The sequence below is a fragment of the Hydra vulgaris genome, chromosome 15, assembly GCF_038396675.1.
Source record: "Hydra vulgaris chromosome 15, alternate assembly HydraT2T_AEP".
Lineage (NCBI taxonomy): Eukaryota > Metazoa > Cnidaria > Hydrozoa > Anthoathecata > Hydridae > Hydra > Hydra vulgaris.
Window position 1 is genome coordinate 47,242,921 of NC_088934.1, and position 17,080 is coordinate 47,260,000.

Consider the following 17,080-nt stretch of genomic DNA (forward strand, 5'->3'; position numbering starts at 1 on the left):
TTTGGTGCACTTATAAAAATTCGCACTTATACCAGTTCAAGTTTTTGTAAATGATTCGCACTTACGCCACTTCACACCTACGCCATTCACACTTATGAAATTTGCACTTATTCAGTCGTTCCCTTTCATATTTTAGGAAAAGCACAGGTTTTAATAGACAAGTTCATAATAAAACAAAGCAACTCCAATATATAAATTGTTAAGTTCTTTAATGTTTCAAAGGTCTTCTTGTCCAGTCCAGTAGTCTTGTCATGCTTTAATAAGCATTGCATTTTTTTAATAAATGTTTTTGCCTTTTGTTAGAGAAAGTTAGAGAAGTTTGTATTGCAATTAGTTTTATGAGTTTCGATGTAATATTTGTAAGTAGTATGGCAGCAAACTTTAGCAATAAAGTTGCAACTTTTAAGTATGTACAGGCATTTAAAGGTGTTAAATGCTGCAGGCATTTAAAGGTGTTGTGATAAAAACATTCAACAAGAAAAGATTTGGAATTTTTCACAATGATTTTGCTCAGGAAGACTTTTTTTTAAATCACTTCTGTAAACAAGGTGTTTACATGGGCCAAGCAACCCTTAAATTTCTAAAAATTAAAGATTTCTAAAATAAATTCAGGTTAGAGTGTAATAAATCAGGTTAGGTCATCACCCTGCTATTGTTGAATTGTAATCCAGTACAACTTGTCCTCTGCCTTGTAGGATTTGCTTTCTTATGCAAAGGCTAGGAGAAGTAAACTTTGACTACATTTACAATGCATTTTTGGACCTTGTTTAGAAAAGAAAGAGCATTCTTAGAAAAACCAGCCCAGTTAGTCTTTTTTTGCTTTGAGTTTGAGTGCAAAGAAAATTAGAAGTTTCCTCTAATAAAGAAGCAACTTTGCTATAATTCTCTATATTGTAAATATTAGAGAGGAAACTGCAGCTACCTACAAATATTTTCTCTAAATAATTATTTAAATTATGCAGAGTTGAATATAAACATAAACAATATTTTTTCAGATAAAAACTGTTTTGCCATGTTTTCCCCAGGAATATTGAATATATGTGCAAAAGTTCAAATATATTTGCAGTGTACAAAATAACAGGCGATCAATGGTAAACCTGAAATGATCAAAATTATTGTTTTGACCTCCCAAAATAAATTATAGTCCAAGTTGACAGGTTAAAAAATCTGAGTTAAAAAAATTGTTTTTACAAACAGTCATGATGTATTTTGAAATTTTTTATTTGACCAGCCTAAAAAACAGTTGACCATCAATTCTATGTGTTAGCTGGTCAAATTGACTGTCCACGAGTGATTTTTAATTTTGAACGCTGTATTTAAAAAAGATTGAATATATTTAAAAAAGATTGAATGTGTTTGAAAAAGATTGAATATGTCTGAAAAAGATTGAATGTGTTTGAAAAAAATTGAATATGTCTGAAAAAGGTTAAATATGTCTGGAAAAGATTGAATATATATTTGAAAAGATTGAACATATACTTGAAAAGATTAACTATATATTTGAAAAGGAATATATTTTTAAGTTTTAATGTTGCTAACATTGAACAGATATAATAAACTATTGTGCATTCGTATTTATTGCTTATATTATTGTTTACTTCTGTGTATTGCTTATACTGTAGCATTATTATTATTACTTTTTTGTATCATTGTTGCGTATTTTATTTGTTGCTATTTTTTAAGTGATTTCATATTTTTTGTCTCATTTTAATATTCAAATATATTCAATTGTTTATTATTATTTTATCATTCTTTTGATTCTATCTCATTAAATGTTGTGTTATCTCATTCATTCAACTTATGTTCTCTCATCAACATTTTTGCTTTTTCCTTCGACTTTTCTTTTTGAAATGTTATTGTTTCTCTTTCTATTGATTTTTTTGAAATAAATTAATTAAAAATTTATTGATATTGAGTAAATATTAAAAGACACAGTATAGTCAAAGATGTATATCTAGGTCAAGCATGTTTTGGATTTAGTAAATCAAAAGATAATAGCCATCAACAATGAGATACAAGAATAAAATACTCAAGTTATTTCCACTATAAATAGATTGAATAAGTTTTGCAAAAAGATCTATGAGATAAAAATTGCTCTGTAGATCTCAAATCTATGAAAAGCTCTGTAAGCCCCTCACAGGCAGAAAACGAGGATTGTATTCTTAGTTTCCAGTTCTAATGAGCACAAAAAGGTTTCTATTAATATTATTAAAAGTAATATAGTTTTGATAATTACTGAATCTACTTTAAAGTATGCTTGTATAAGTTTCATTAATAATGACCAAAAACAATATATGACCTAGTTTGTAAATGTTGCATGCCATAAATAAAAAATTTTGATTTATATATTTTTGTTACTGTTTTGTTAGAAAAAAATTTGTAAAAAAAGACCTATAGTTATCTTCAGAATTCATAATTACGCATAAAGTATAATAATAACATTATAATTATATATTTAATTATGATTAGTTTATAATTAATTATGAATATAGCTTTAATTACTGCTTTTCATTTTAACAAAAGAAATTTTTAAAATAATTTGAGATTGTGTTCTGAAGGATTTTCTTTTAGGAATTTTGTCCTTGAATAGATTACTCTCTTACTGAAATACAAAGAAGAAAAAAATAATTTAGTAGTTTTTTTAATCTGGATTGTATTCTACATTATATTCAAGGGCACCTTTAATGGTTTAAGACCAAAGCTATCATTATATATCCAATTTTGGAGTGTGTTAAAGAAACTTTGCCAGTGTAAAAATTTCAAAATACTTAAAGGTATACTTTTTTTTCATTTTTTTTTTTTCAATTGTTTTTTTAACAATAGTTTTAGTTTGCAATGACATGGAAATATAAACAAGCAAAAAGTTTAGCTATAACAATGGCGTGCATGTATTAATGGTGTATAAGAAGTTTCAAGATTCATGTAATTAAATCAATATCATGTAATTAAATCAATATACTATGTATATATATATACTTGCTATACAATGCTCTTATATCTGAAAATATTGTTGACTTAGCAAAGAAACAGCCTCAAATAGTCATTAAGACTAATCTAAAGAAGCATTCGTTATTGACCAATATTTTTAGCATACCAAAGTACTACTCAATCATTGAGTTGGTGGTGACTGAATTTGAACTCATATCACACAACAGTCTGGGTTTTAACAATTTGTTTGATGCTCTAACCAACTGAGCTATCCAATCACATTAATTTAATATACAATGTTTTATTTTATTTTAAAATATTTTAATTTGTCAATATTTTTAAGTTTGGCTATTAAGATCAAAATGTTTCAAGATTCATGTAATTAAATCAATTCCCACATGTGATACAAAAAAAAATTTAAATGCTTTGAGAAAGATTAAGATGTGTGACACACATCACATCTTTTTTAGTGAAAGGTTTATCCTTCTCAGCAAAAAGCTAGTCATCAAGCTAATTTCAAGGTGAAAAGCTGAAGACATCAATGAACCATCACCGGTGTTTAGTAATACTGGCGATGATTCACTTCATAAGAAAAAGAAATTTTAATGAAATAATCAAATCAATCTCTACAGAAAATATGCACACGTATGAAGATTTAGAAAATAAAAGTCTAGTTGCAAATGAAATGGTTTTTATATGAAACTGTTCACTTTAATTAAACAAAAAAAAGTGGAAAAAAAGTTAAATAAAAGTGGTGGTCAGGAAATGCAAAACATTGTCCTAACAGAATTTGATAAAAATTTATTATTGTTTTTGGGTGACATAGTGAATGGCTATTTTTGGAAATTTGTATAATTAATGAGAGAGAAATCGCAGTAATTTGTATAATTAATGAGAGAGAAATCACAGTAATTTGTATAATTAATGAGAGAGAAATCACAGTAATTTGCTATCATCAAACAATGAAAATGTTTTAATCATAACTATAGGTAATGAGTATATGTTAAGTAATTATTTCTTATAATAAAATATAAAAGTAATGGTTATTTGTAATTTTATTTTATGCGTTTTTTTCATTACGGTATTTGGTACTTTGCAGAAAAGTTTGCAATATTCGACTGAATACGGAAAAGTAAAAAAAGTAGCAGAATTAGCAGAATACCAAATAGTCACCGAATATTCATGGCATCTCTACTTTTATCTATTCATAAAGTTTATTGTTATTATTTATTTACAGAGTCCATAGTGCTTTTAAAAGATTCATTTTGCAGTTGTCCACTAACTCGTCAGTTTATTACAAGGTATGTCTTTAGATGTGTTTCTTTTTTCTGTGTATTGTTAACTTAATAAATTTTAATAATATTTATTCAGCATGATAAATAGAAATCTATTGTAAAAAGTTGGTTGTCTTGATGGTATTGTATATGTATATATATGGTATTGTAATATTGTAAAAAGTTGGTTGTCTCAGGTATTTAATGCCTTATTTAAAACAAGTGTTTAGTTCATCATGGGTTCTCAAGAGCAAGTCTTGGGTAGTATAAATTGTCAAGTTAGGTCAGGTCAGGATCAGGGTCAGCATGATCACGCTGTAATCAAATACAATCTTCTACATGCGCTGTTACTTTATGGGATTTTCTAGGCTAGGAGAGGTATGTTGTGACTTAAATTCCACAATTGAGTATCTAATGATATAAAATATAAAAATTTATAATTACCACCATATTGTTTCAATCTATCTTTTACAAATATTTGAAATTACTTTTTATTTGTACCAATATTTCAGAACAGATTTTATATACAGGCAAACTATCATAAAAGTAAAAATCAGGTTTATAATATTATATATTATATATAATCAAAACATATATTATATATATATAAAATTTTGATTAATGTTTTACTATTGATTATGGATATAATAGTTTTATATCAATGAAAAACTTCCTATAAGTTTAATTGTAAATATAATCTAAAAATTTAATTGTAGATTATAAATAACCTTCAAAAAAATTTCAAAAAAATATAAAAATCTAATGACTGAAGTAGTGGTTTTAGATTTAGCTTTTTACATCAAAATTTTGATAAGTGGCTAGTTATTAACTTAGTTTGCAAGTAAAATACATTAGGTTTAATTATAAGTAAAATTTCTTGTGATCCACTCAGGAGTAAGAATTTATATGAAATCTTCAGGGATTATCTTTTTCTGGGTATTCCCAGAATTCCGGATATTTCCAGTATTCTGGATATTTCCAGAATTCCTGATATTTCCGGAATTCTGGATATTATTTTTTATTTTTAGTTTTTCCGAATATCTAAAATATTTTCCATACATACAAGTTTAGCTATATCTTTTGTAATTTATTTGTTTTTTTAAGCTTTTTCACTCATCACTCGTAGAAAAATTAAGAAAAGTTTAAAAAAAAGTTTAAAACAACTTAGCTAAAAACAAAATTAAAAATAAGGGAAAATATATTCTGGATTTTTTCAGGATAATTTACTTAAACAATTTTCCAGATATTTTACCTAAACAGTTTTCCAGATTTTAAAAATATGATCTGGATGATCTGTTTATCTTCCAATGGTTGAAAATCAGATGGTAACTTATTGTTTAATTGTTATCGATAGTATGTAAAATCAGTAAAAGTTGTTTAGATTGTGTCATTTAACATTGTGCTTCTGTTCTTTTTGAGGTTTCCATTTGAAATTATTTTTACTTCAGGTTTTTTTAAACTACTCTTTCCAGTTGCTTGACAGGAGTTAGAAGCTGTTAAAACATTAATTAAAAACTGCATAAGTTTTTATTTTTTGACTCTTTTCTAAAAATATAAAATGTTCAAGAAAAAGAGAGTTTTAAACTTGATATGGCATTTCTTTTTAATGCCAAAATATATTTTGATGAAATTTGAAATCTAATTATAAATTATGATCGTATTTCAGATTTACTGCTATCGTTTTTGAGGGTATTTTTGTTCCAATTGCCAAATCATGTGTTTGCCTCAAGCCAAAGTTTTGTAACTAATGTTTGTCTGTCAGTAACAAATGTATGTCTTAAATGATAAAACACATTGTTAAAAGATATAAAATACATTTGATTTTTTCAAAAATTGATGGGTTTGAATTGAAAAGAAGAATTGAATTTGATTTTTTCAAAAATTGATGGGTTTGAATTGAAAAGAAGAATTGAATTTGATTTTTTCAAAAGTTGATGGGTTTGAATTGAAAAGAAGAATTGAATTTGATTTTTTCAAAAATTGATGGGTTTGAATTTTTTTGAAAAGAAAATAATGAAAGTGAATTGAAACAAAAATTTGATGGAATTTAAAAGTAAAAAAAACAATTTTTTACATCTTTTTTTTTAATACTTATTTTAAATTTGTTAAAACTAAAAAATTAAACGATGAAAACAAATAGTTGTTTTTCTTTTACTTTGTAGTAATATAACCCTTATATAGTTGTGTTCTGCGTAATTGTGTTTTGCATAGTTGTGTTCTGCATATTTGTGTTTTGCAGTTGTGTTTTCCATAGTTGTGTTCTGTGTAATTGTGTTTTACATAGTTGTTTTCTGCATAGATGTGTTTTGCATAGTTGTGTTCTGCATAATTGAGTTTTGTATAATTGTGTTCTGCATAGTTGTGTTTTGCATAGTTTTTTTCTGCATAGTTGTGTTCTGCATAGTTGTACTTTATGTAGTTGTGTTACAAAATGTTTTGTTTTACAAACTGTAAAAATTGTACAACTATGTCATCAAAGTTGTAAAGTTTTCCAATATTTGAAAAAGTGTGACAAAAACATTATTTGCAAGATGGTTGATTGATTTGAAGGCAAGATGGTTGATTGATTTGAATGCAAGATGGTTGATTGATTTGAATGCAAGATGGCTGATTGATTTGAATGCAGGATGGTTGATTGATTTGAATGAAAGATTGTTGATTTTACTTACATATTATGAAAATAAATTTTAATTGTTACATTTATTTTTTAGCTTATTTGATATAGGTCTGATGCTTTTAAAACTTTTGATCAAATTTGTTGATTCTGAATTAAAACTACTTCTTGTTGATGTAAGTAATCTCATTGAGTATATATACGCTAAATATATTCATGTAAGTAATGTCTATATGCTATATATGAGGAGTGAATTTTCAAAAGGTGCTAAGTTGTAAAAAAAAAAAAATTTTTTTACATTGATTTCTTAAAATCAAACTACTTGGTGTTAGCACCTTTTGAAAATTCACGCAGCATATGTTGATATAAGTAATAAATCTATATGCTATATATGTTATTTAAGTAATATATGCATATATGACTATATATACTATATACTTATATTTGACTAGCTATATAACATATATGCTATATATGTTATATTATATAGCTAGTCAAATATAAGTCTATAATTTTAATTGATCTATGATTTTAATGTCCTAGTCAAAGTTTGGATATTTGTTACAGTTTTGTATTTTTGTTAGCAATTTTTATTTTTGTTAGCTTGAGGTTTTTATTTTAGGCATGTAATATGATATTTATGAGACTGTATTATCATTATTTGATTGGAGATCTAACTGAGGTTATTTTTTTTTTTTATCTTATTTGGAGTTAGCATATTTTCAAACTAATAAAACCTCATAATGTCCAAAAATGTTTTTTGAGTTTTTCTGTGGAGTCTGTAAATGTTCACTTTTTTTCAGTTCTTGTGAAAAGATAAAAAAAAAGATTGCTAAGTCACATGGAAGTGTGACTAACTACTTTTTCTTGGACTATACCCATGTAAATAGGTAATAATGGTGATGATGATGATGATATTGATGATGGTGATGACAAAGATGATAAGGATGACAATAACTATAAAGATGATGCTGATAATGATTATGCTGCTGATGGTGATGATGGTGATAATGATGGTGATGATGATGATGATGATGATGATGATGATGATGATGATGATGATGATAATAATAATGATGATAATAATGACGATGATGATGATTTTGATGATTATGATTATTTTGATGATGATGATGATGATGATGATGATGATGATGATGATGATGATGATGATGATGATGATGATGATGATGATGATGATGATGATGATGATAATAATAATGATGATAATAATGACGATGATGATGATTTTGATGATAATGATAATTTTGATGATGATGATGATGATGATGATGATGATGATGATGATGATGATGATGATGATGATGATGATGATGATGATGATGATGATGATGATGATGATGATGATGATGATGATGATGATGATGATGATGATGATGATTTTACACAATAGGTATCAACATAATTTTTGTAGAAATTTTTTTCGATTTTTTGTTTGAAATTTATTTTTTAATAAAACATAACATTGTTCTATATTGACATGCTACATGATATGTTTTAAATCTAACTTCTTTTAAAATTTTCTTAATTTTTCAGGAGTTTAATCTTGCATTGAATGATTTAAATTTGTTAAATAAAGGTTGTTTTTTTTCTAATTGTATTTTTTCTGTTTTTGATTGTATTATGGAGATATTTGTTATATTTTTTAAATTACCCTTGGTATTCATTTAGATATTTATGTTTTGGTAAAGGATTACAAAGACTTAAATTATAAAAAATATGAAGATATAGATCTTATGAATCTTCCAAATATTGTATGTTTTATTGGTGGTCAGATTTAATTTTATAATTTATATTTTATCAGTTTTTTACTCTTTTTTAACTACATGAAAAAAATTTCAACAATGGCACAAATAACATAAGTATTTAAAGCTTTCTTTTTTTTTTTAAACATAACATAAATACTTTTATATTATTTATGTTGTGTTTTGTTGAAATTGATACTGTGATATATATACTTTTTTAATGTTATTCACCTTTGCAATGTCAAGAGGGCCACTATAGTCAGGGAGGCTAGTATAGTCAAGGAGGCCACTATACCAGGGAGGCTTTATTGTGGTTACAACCCTTTCTCTTAACTCTTTAACTCCAAATCACAAACTTTATCAAATGAAGCCATTGTGTGAAGAAATAAGTTGATCGCTGCACTGCATTATATATATATATATATATATATATATATATATATATATATATATATATATATATATATATATATATATATATATATATATATATTGTGTATATGTATATATGATGTATTATAAAATATGAAGAGGAGTTGTATGGAGAATAATATTTAATGCATAAGTTTTCACTTCTAATATTTAGTTTAAATTATTATCATTATTTATAACATTGAGTCCTATTATTCAGTAAATTTTAAATCAATATCTAGATTTTATTTTGTGCTTGTTTCGTGACTTGTTTTATGTCTTGTTTGTTTTATGTTTTGTTTCTGAATCTTTATTGTGTATTGAAGTGTTTTTTCCTTTTTTTAGATATCTGAGATAGGACAAACAGGTTAATGAGATTTTTTAAAACTACTCTAACTTGGGGTGAATAGGGGCAGTGAGGTTAAAAACAAGGAAAAGTAAGATCAGGAAAGTTTTTGTAATCATTAGGCCTTAATCAGTGTTGCCAGGTGGCAATATAGAATGTCACCGTGGTAACAAGAATGTCCAGGTGGCGTTATAGAATGTTAATTTGGTATATTTTTGGAAGAGTTTAGATTTATGACATTAGAACATTATAGCATTTAACAAAGTATTTGCTTTTAAATAAATTTTGATTGCATTTGTATAAGTTAGATATTATTTTTTAACAAATATTAGTGATAAACTTTTTTAAACTTTTAATTAAATGCATGTAATCAAGTTCTTTTGAAACTTTCAATAAATCTATGTAAGGGATCATCCATAAAGTACATACGCTCAGAGGGGAAGATGAGGTCTGCAAATGGTGTATATGAGATGGGAGGGCAGTGCGTGAATTATAAAAGAAAGGAGACCTTAAATTTAAAAAAATATCATAAAATGTTAGACAAATAGGTTAAAAGCGTAGGTACTTTTAGAGAGGTGGAGGGTACTCAAAAAAGCATATTGCAAAATGCGGGGTGAGTTGGGTAGTTGAAAAAAGTGTACATACTTTATGGACGACCCCTAATCAAATCCTTTTTAAACTTTTAATAAGTGTATGTGATCTAGCTCTTTTTAAACTTTTAACAAATTATGTAATCAAGTTGTTTTTAAAATTTTAATAAATATATGTAATCGAGTTGTTTTTAAAATTCTCAATAAATCTATGTAATCAATTTAATAAATGTATTTAATCAAGCCTTCTAAATGTTTAACCTGATGGATTTTAAATTTTAATTTTAACCTGATATATTTTCAAATTTTGGCAAAGCTAAAAGTTTAAAATATTATACATCAAAATGCTGAGTTACATGTTGCAATGACAAGTTGGCATTTAAATGTGTATCAAGTTCTGGCAACATTGACCTTAATAATTATTGATGAAAATATGCATGGATAACAAACTTTTTATTCTGTAATTAACATTGTTTCATATAAAATTTAGTTGCTAGCTTGTTTTTGTGTGAAATAACAATATTTTATATTTTGCATCATTACATGAAAAAGCAACACCTACCATAATTACCAATCACAAGTTTACACAAAATTTTTACTTGAATTATCTGTAATATAAAGCTAAAAAAAATTTTTGTTAATTTATTATTTCTTAAAGTCTGAACTGAAGTAGAACTATTATTTATTACAATATCAAGCAAACAAGCTGCAGTTTTGGATTTTCATCTGCTTCTGAACTAACAGATATAATGTAAAATAATTTTAAATTCAATTGTGTTTTTGGCTTTATTATAGTTACGATGTATCCAATTATTTATGAAAACAATCTTAACCATATACTTGTCATTTGAGAAGCAACAGGTACAGATAATCTTGTTAAAAATAATGCAGTTTTAATTAAATAATGCAAAAAATTTAAAAAAAAAACTTATTAATGCAAGAAAATGTTAAAATCTTTATCTTGATTATTTATTAAAAAATGAAATTAAGTTTATGTTGGTATTTTTTTGGTACAGCTTTAAACGTCTGATTTCTTCAAAAAAAAAAAACTTATTTTAGTATTTATTGACCTCTTAATGGTAATAGCAAACATAAAAAATGAAAATAATGTACACAAAAATTGTCATTCAACACAACAATATATAAAAATAATTTGCTCAAAGTTTTCAATGTTTTTTTTAACTTATATAACTCAATATAAAACAAAAGAGAAACAATATTCTTTAAATTTTCCCTATTCACCCCCAAATTACCTTATTTATCCAAAGTTAATGCACTGTAGTTTTAAAGTACTCTTTTTGAGGTTAAGTTTATAAAAGATTACAACTTATATAAAGTTATAGCTGTTTACACTGTTTCTTTCTTTAGATAAATCGTGGAAAAATGTGAGTTCAATTGTTTTCCTTTAGATAAATGATTAAAGTTTTTTTTTTTAAATCATGTATATGTATATATTTTTATTATGTATATGTATTTTACTCTTTTTACCACCTAAATCTGGTTGAAAAGGTTGCTTTTTTTTTTGGTTAAAATGTTTATATACCTTTTTCTTAACCTTATATAAACCTTGAAAAACAAAGCTGCTGCTCTGCGCAAACAATTTGAGCACATTACTATCAGGGGCATGGTAGAAATTGAACTTGGTACTTCTTGTTTACAAAGTTTTCTCTCTACTAATATATCAATACCTCATCAAAAAATTATTGCATATGCTTGTTTATCATCATCCATTTAAAATCACCTACTCCTTCTGCACTTTATCAGGTGTATGAATTCTTAAGAGAGTCAAGATAATTGAGTACAGAACTATTAATTTTGAACTCAAAGTTTTAAAGAGGCAATAAAAAATTCTAGGCTAAAATATAATTGGTTCCAGGAATTAATTCTACAGTTTTAAATTAAAAACATTATATATATATTTTTTTTACTTTATTATCTTTCTACTACATCTTTATTTTATACAAAATTTGATCTTGGTTAAATAGAAATAGACTGTTTTCATTTCATCTAGATCACGAAGGAGTATATAGTATTTTAAGTTCTTTTATATGCACTCTTAATTTATAATTTTTCAGAATGAACCAAAAAAGCTTAACCCATTTTTACTCCATTGTCTTCACTTATGGAAGATTGTGTCAAGAAAAGCTAGATTAAACTTGAATGATTTTTTACATTTCAAAGAAGAAAATCTATCTTGTATTGCCTATGACAGCAAGAACTGGTAAATTAAATTTGTCAAGTGTGAAAAATTATCATTTATCAACTTAATAAACTATTTGTAGTTTGCATGTTTACATATTATCTTATATCATACTTGCTTATACTGTTTTATTTATATCATGAAATTGCATAATATAAGTTATATGTATTTTATAGTTCTACATGGTATCTCATAATTTATTTGTAGTTTATGTCTACATGGTATCTCATAAGTTATTTTTACTTTATAAGTCTATATGGTATCTTTTTAGGATATTTATAGTTTCCTCAAGTTTGGTTTTAGGTTACATTATGCATTGGCATTTGAAATTTTAAGTGAGTGTGCTATTATAAATCTCAAGTGCCTAAAGATTTATTTACACCTTGGATCTAAATGCGGTTATTTTTCATCTATGAACAAAGCTAAGAAACTTTCAAATACCCTATCAGTTGGAAATTTATTTTCAAAAGAAAAAGAATCACTCTGTTTTTTTAAAAATGGTGGTAAGATTTTTATTTCCAAAACCATTAATAAACAGGTTTGATTTAAATTGAGTTTAACATTACTAAGCATATTATTTACTTGACATTTTAGACATGTTGTATTTTATATAAGACTCCACTACAAATTATCTTTTTTTTTTTATAACTTTTCTTTAAATGAAACCAACCTGTTTACAGATTTTAAAGAATTTACTGAATGTTTGAGACAAATCATTGTCCAATGTGGTAATCAGTGGTACTTAGTTTTGGATTGCTTTTATAGAGATTGTGTTGGTTCTATCCACTTGATTGACGTCATAATGCACAAAATTATGTACAAGGACATCATTTTGGATGTTATGCTGCCATACACTAAAGAGAAAATACTCAACGATGGATTTTTAGCATGACGAGTCATTTCCAAAACAACTACACATTAACTTAGTTAAATAAAGAAAATTTTAACATTATGAATAAAAAAATTTAAAAAATCATCTCACTAAGAAACATATGAAACAAAAACAACTGAAAAACTGAGCAAAAACGCAATTCAAGCAGCAGCATTGTAGCAACAACAAAACTATATTTTTACACAAAATTATTAATAAGTACTTCTTTTAAAAGCTCCAGCACACCATCAGGTAATTCTTCCTTTTTAGGTTGTTATGGTGTTCTCAAATCAATAATAGGATTTGAAGAACACATCAATGGCATTTACCAATCTTCATTTAATTTGGAGAGAGTGTATTTTCTTGAAAAGGATTCCAGGAACTTCTTGGTTGCATGCCTAGAGTTGCAAAAAAACGTGTTTCTTTCCTAGTGTATTTTTTTGGGTCAAAAAGATGTTTTTGTTTTGTTTTTTTTGCATAAAATTAGGAAAAAATTTCTTTTATTCTAGTATATTTTTAGTATACGATTATTAAAAGCATAATTACATGTATAAAAACCAATTTAACTTTAATTTTTAATAAAAAATTAAATTAGCGAGAAGTTAGTTATAAATCTAGGCATACATGGGAATGTTTGTTTGTCATGTTGTACTTCCTAACAACTGTGATACTCCCATTATCTATAGAAAGTGTTCCTATCCTAAAGGTCATCCACAAATTAGGGAGGAGGGAGGTTGTGGTTTTGTTACGACTCATACAAAACTTGTTTCTTAAGTGTTACGATTTTGTGACAATGTTGAGGGTCAAAAATTGCGTGACGTAATTTATGGACGACCCCCTATAAAATAAATTACCATTTTAATTTTGATAACGTTAATATATCAGCATATAATACCATGCCAATCTAATATTATTTCTTTGAGCATTTGTATATTGTGTAGTAATTTAGTATTACATTGTTTATTTGTTATAATTTAAATTTAAAAATTTTGAGTTACTATTATTTACTATGTTTTCCAGACCGCCTTCGTCTGATGGATTGTAATTTATTCATAATTTATTTTCATATCTGCATTTTTTTTACTTCTTAACATTTTCATATAGTACTATGTCAGGACATTTGCAAAATTTTTCAACATGCTTTGTTGTTCAAGGATTTTAGACTTTATGTTATGGCAAAGGGAACATTTTTTCCATTTTGCTAATTTGGTTTAAAGGTTAAATGGGCAACTAAGGTTTTATTTCTGCCCCCTGTATGAAGAGCTTAATCATAATTGATTACCAACAAGAAGAACAAGAAGAAATCACTCAATAGTTTAAAGATATCTTTTCTCCCTATATATATATTTATGTATATATAGATATTATGGTGCCTTAAAACCCCTTTTAGATAGAAAATCACAACTCGATGTTTTTAATGTGAAAAACTACAGTTTTTTTTATCAAAAATAAAAAACAGGAATTTCTATAAGTTTATTGATATCTTTTACTAAAATTATTTTTTTTGTGTGTTTATATAAAATTTCCCTTTATTTGAGTACTAAGTTTTCAAATTTCAAAGAAATTTTTTTAAAACAATGTTAAGTACCTGTTGAATAGAAAATGGACTTAAGCATGTACTAAATTTTGGACAATTCAAATATATATATATATATATATATATATATATATATATATATATATATATATATATATATATATATATATATATATTGCGGCCGTGGCGCAGTGGTTAGAGCGCTTGCTTTATAAGCAAGAGATCCAGGTTCGAAACGAGCCTTGGACATATTTTCGCGTCACGGTAAGGAAGGAGGCGTGAACTTTCTGGTTAAATGCACTTCCGCGGTGCTCTGTGACAAGACCGTTAGGTCTTCTTTGGGCACCTAAATAACAGTATATATACATATACATATATATATATATATATATATATATATATATATATATATATATATATATATATATATATATATATATATATATATGTATATATTAGGGTGTTGACTTGTAATACTTTTTATGAAATTTTTGAAACACTATAGCATTAGTGGATGAGTATTTATGTATATTATTTGAATTTATTTGTTGTTTGATTTGATTTTTAAAAAAAGTCACCCACCACAGCAATCACACATTAATGTTAAGCTATTTGAAAAGATAATATATTATATTTTGTGGGCATATTATATATATATATATATATATATATATATATATATATATATATATATATATATATATATATATATATATATATATATATATATATATAATAAATCACAAAACAGAATAAATACACACTAAAAATTATCTCTGAAAACATTAACAAATAATAATAAATCATAATATATTTGTAATATTACCTTTCAAGCAAATCAAAGTTAATTAAATTTCATTTTGAAAACGTATATTTTTCAAATATTTGTCTTTTTAATATAATGGAATAATTACAATAACACTTTATTTTTTTAGAATGTCATATAAGCAATCAAAGAATTTAATTAACAAAAAAAAGTAAAATTGGACAAAGAATTAAGAAAAAAATAGATTTCACAATGTTACTAGAAAATGTGTAGTCAGTATGGACATTTTGATCAGTTAGAAGATTCAAATCAATTGTGTGTTTAGAAAAGTCTAAGTTAAATCGAATCAAAATAATTTGCTTAGAACTGAGAGAATTGTGGCAAAAGTTTTCATTTCCTACATTATCAAGCAATCTGTTAATCGTAAAGTAAAAAAATCTAATTAACAGATTATGATAAATATTTAAGAAAATCAAAAAAATCAGTTAACACTTCTTTTACTCAATTGTTTGATATCATTGATTTGAAAGGTGTGTGGCTAACAAGTAAAGACAAAAATTTTTTCAATATGCAAATAGAAACACAAGGAAGAGCAGGCTATTATTCTAATAAAGTAGCTGACCCAACAAAAGTTCATCCATCAAAGAGAATCAGAAACATCCAAAACGAAAACTCATCTACAGAAGATATTAATACTGATTCTGATACTATGGTTATTGAGACTAGTGTTTTAAGTTTTTTGCGTCTCTCATAGGCAACTATGAGAGAAGCAAAAAGCTTAAAAATGTCATAAAAAATTTTTTAAATGAAAACTGGTGCCTCCATTTTGATGGAAAATATTTTAACTATAATGAACACCAAGTAGTAGTTCTGAAAAATGGTACAAAAGAAGTAAAATCAACTGTTGCCTTAAAAGATGTTAAAGCACGATTTTTAATGGATTGGTTGAAATTATTGACTCTTGATTTTTTGGAAATGAATAGAAATGATTATAACAGATACAACTGCTGTTAAAACTAGTAAAAAAAATTGTACAGTTACTAGACTAAAAAAAGTTTAGTGACTTTGAATTTGATAATCCACAGTATGTTTTATGTCAACATCATGTTCTGGACAGAGTTTTAAAGTTGTTTATTGATTCTTTATGTCCTGAAAAGTCTACCTTACCTGACACTATTCTTTTATTAAATTCATTTTTGAAAATTACAAAATTCTTGTCGAAACATTTGATAACAGTGGTCCTTCCTTAAACTACAAAATTTTAGGATAGAGAGATGATATAAAATTGCTTTACAATCTATGCAAAGCATATGTGTTTATAAAGAAAATGGATATTTTCCAAAAAAAAAAAAATATAGCAATTTAGGCATTTTTAAGTTATTTTCTTGTTAACTCATCTAGAGAGCAACTTGAAGTAGTTTGTAATTTTGTTAGTGGTAACTGGCACAAAATATGGTTTGGGGAACATATTTTTAATGAAAATGATTTTAGTGATCTGGCAGATACCAAAAAAGTTGGTAACTGCCAGAAAGCTCTTACTTGTTTGAAAACGCATTGGACTAAAGAACCATCAATTATTGCAAACATCCAGTGCAGTAATATACGTGCTGATAGAGCAATAAAAGTTGCTCAAGACTTGCCTCAATGTATAAACTCTGAGAAACTTTATTTAAAATTTATTTTGTCTAATATTAAAATGTAAAAAAAAGAAAATTAATTACAAACTGCAAATACAAATACAATATTGTTTTAACGATTAGAAATATTTTTGTTTTTT

The 17,080-nt window shown here is 25.8% G+C and overlaps 1 protein-coding gene across 4 annotated transcripts in view; it reads left to right on the plus strand.

Moving 5' to 3' along the window:
• LOC105843342 (uncharacterized) overlaps positions 1-17,080 on the plus strand; it is a 38,184-nt gene that overhangs the window by 8,953 nt on the left and 12,151 nt on the right. For 2 of the 4 annotated variants that reach the window (XR_010644353.1, XM_065820327.1), the window contains exons 4-13: positions 2,675-2,774; positions 4,166-4,229; positions 6,914-6,992; positions 7,439-7,498; positions 8,374-8,416; positions 8,509-8,591; positions 9,339-9,360; positions 11,298-11,314; positions 12,005-12,150; positions 12,433-12,632. Coding sequence is in view for 3 of the 4 variants with exons in the window: in XM_065820327.1 (XP_065676399.1) it covers positions 2,675-2,774; positions 4,166-4,229; positions 6,914-6,992; positions 7,439-7,498; positions 8,374-8,416; positions 8,509-8,591; positions 9,339-9,360; positions 11,298-11,314; positions 12,005-12,150; positions 12,433-12,632 (814 nt within the window). In the remaining variant the exon portion in view is untranslated. Of the gene's footprint in view, positions 1-2,674; positions 2,775-4,165; positions 4,230-6,913; positions 6,993-7,438; positions 7,499-8,373; positions 8,417-8,508; positions 8,592-9,338; positions 9,361-11,297; positions 11,315-12,004; positions 12,151-12,432; positions 12,633-12,809; positions 13,602-17,080 lie in introns of those variants that run through there. The other 2 variants (XM_065820328.1, XM_065820329.1) reach the window with 2 other exon arrangements.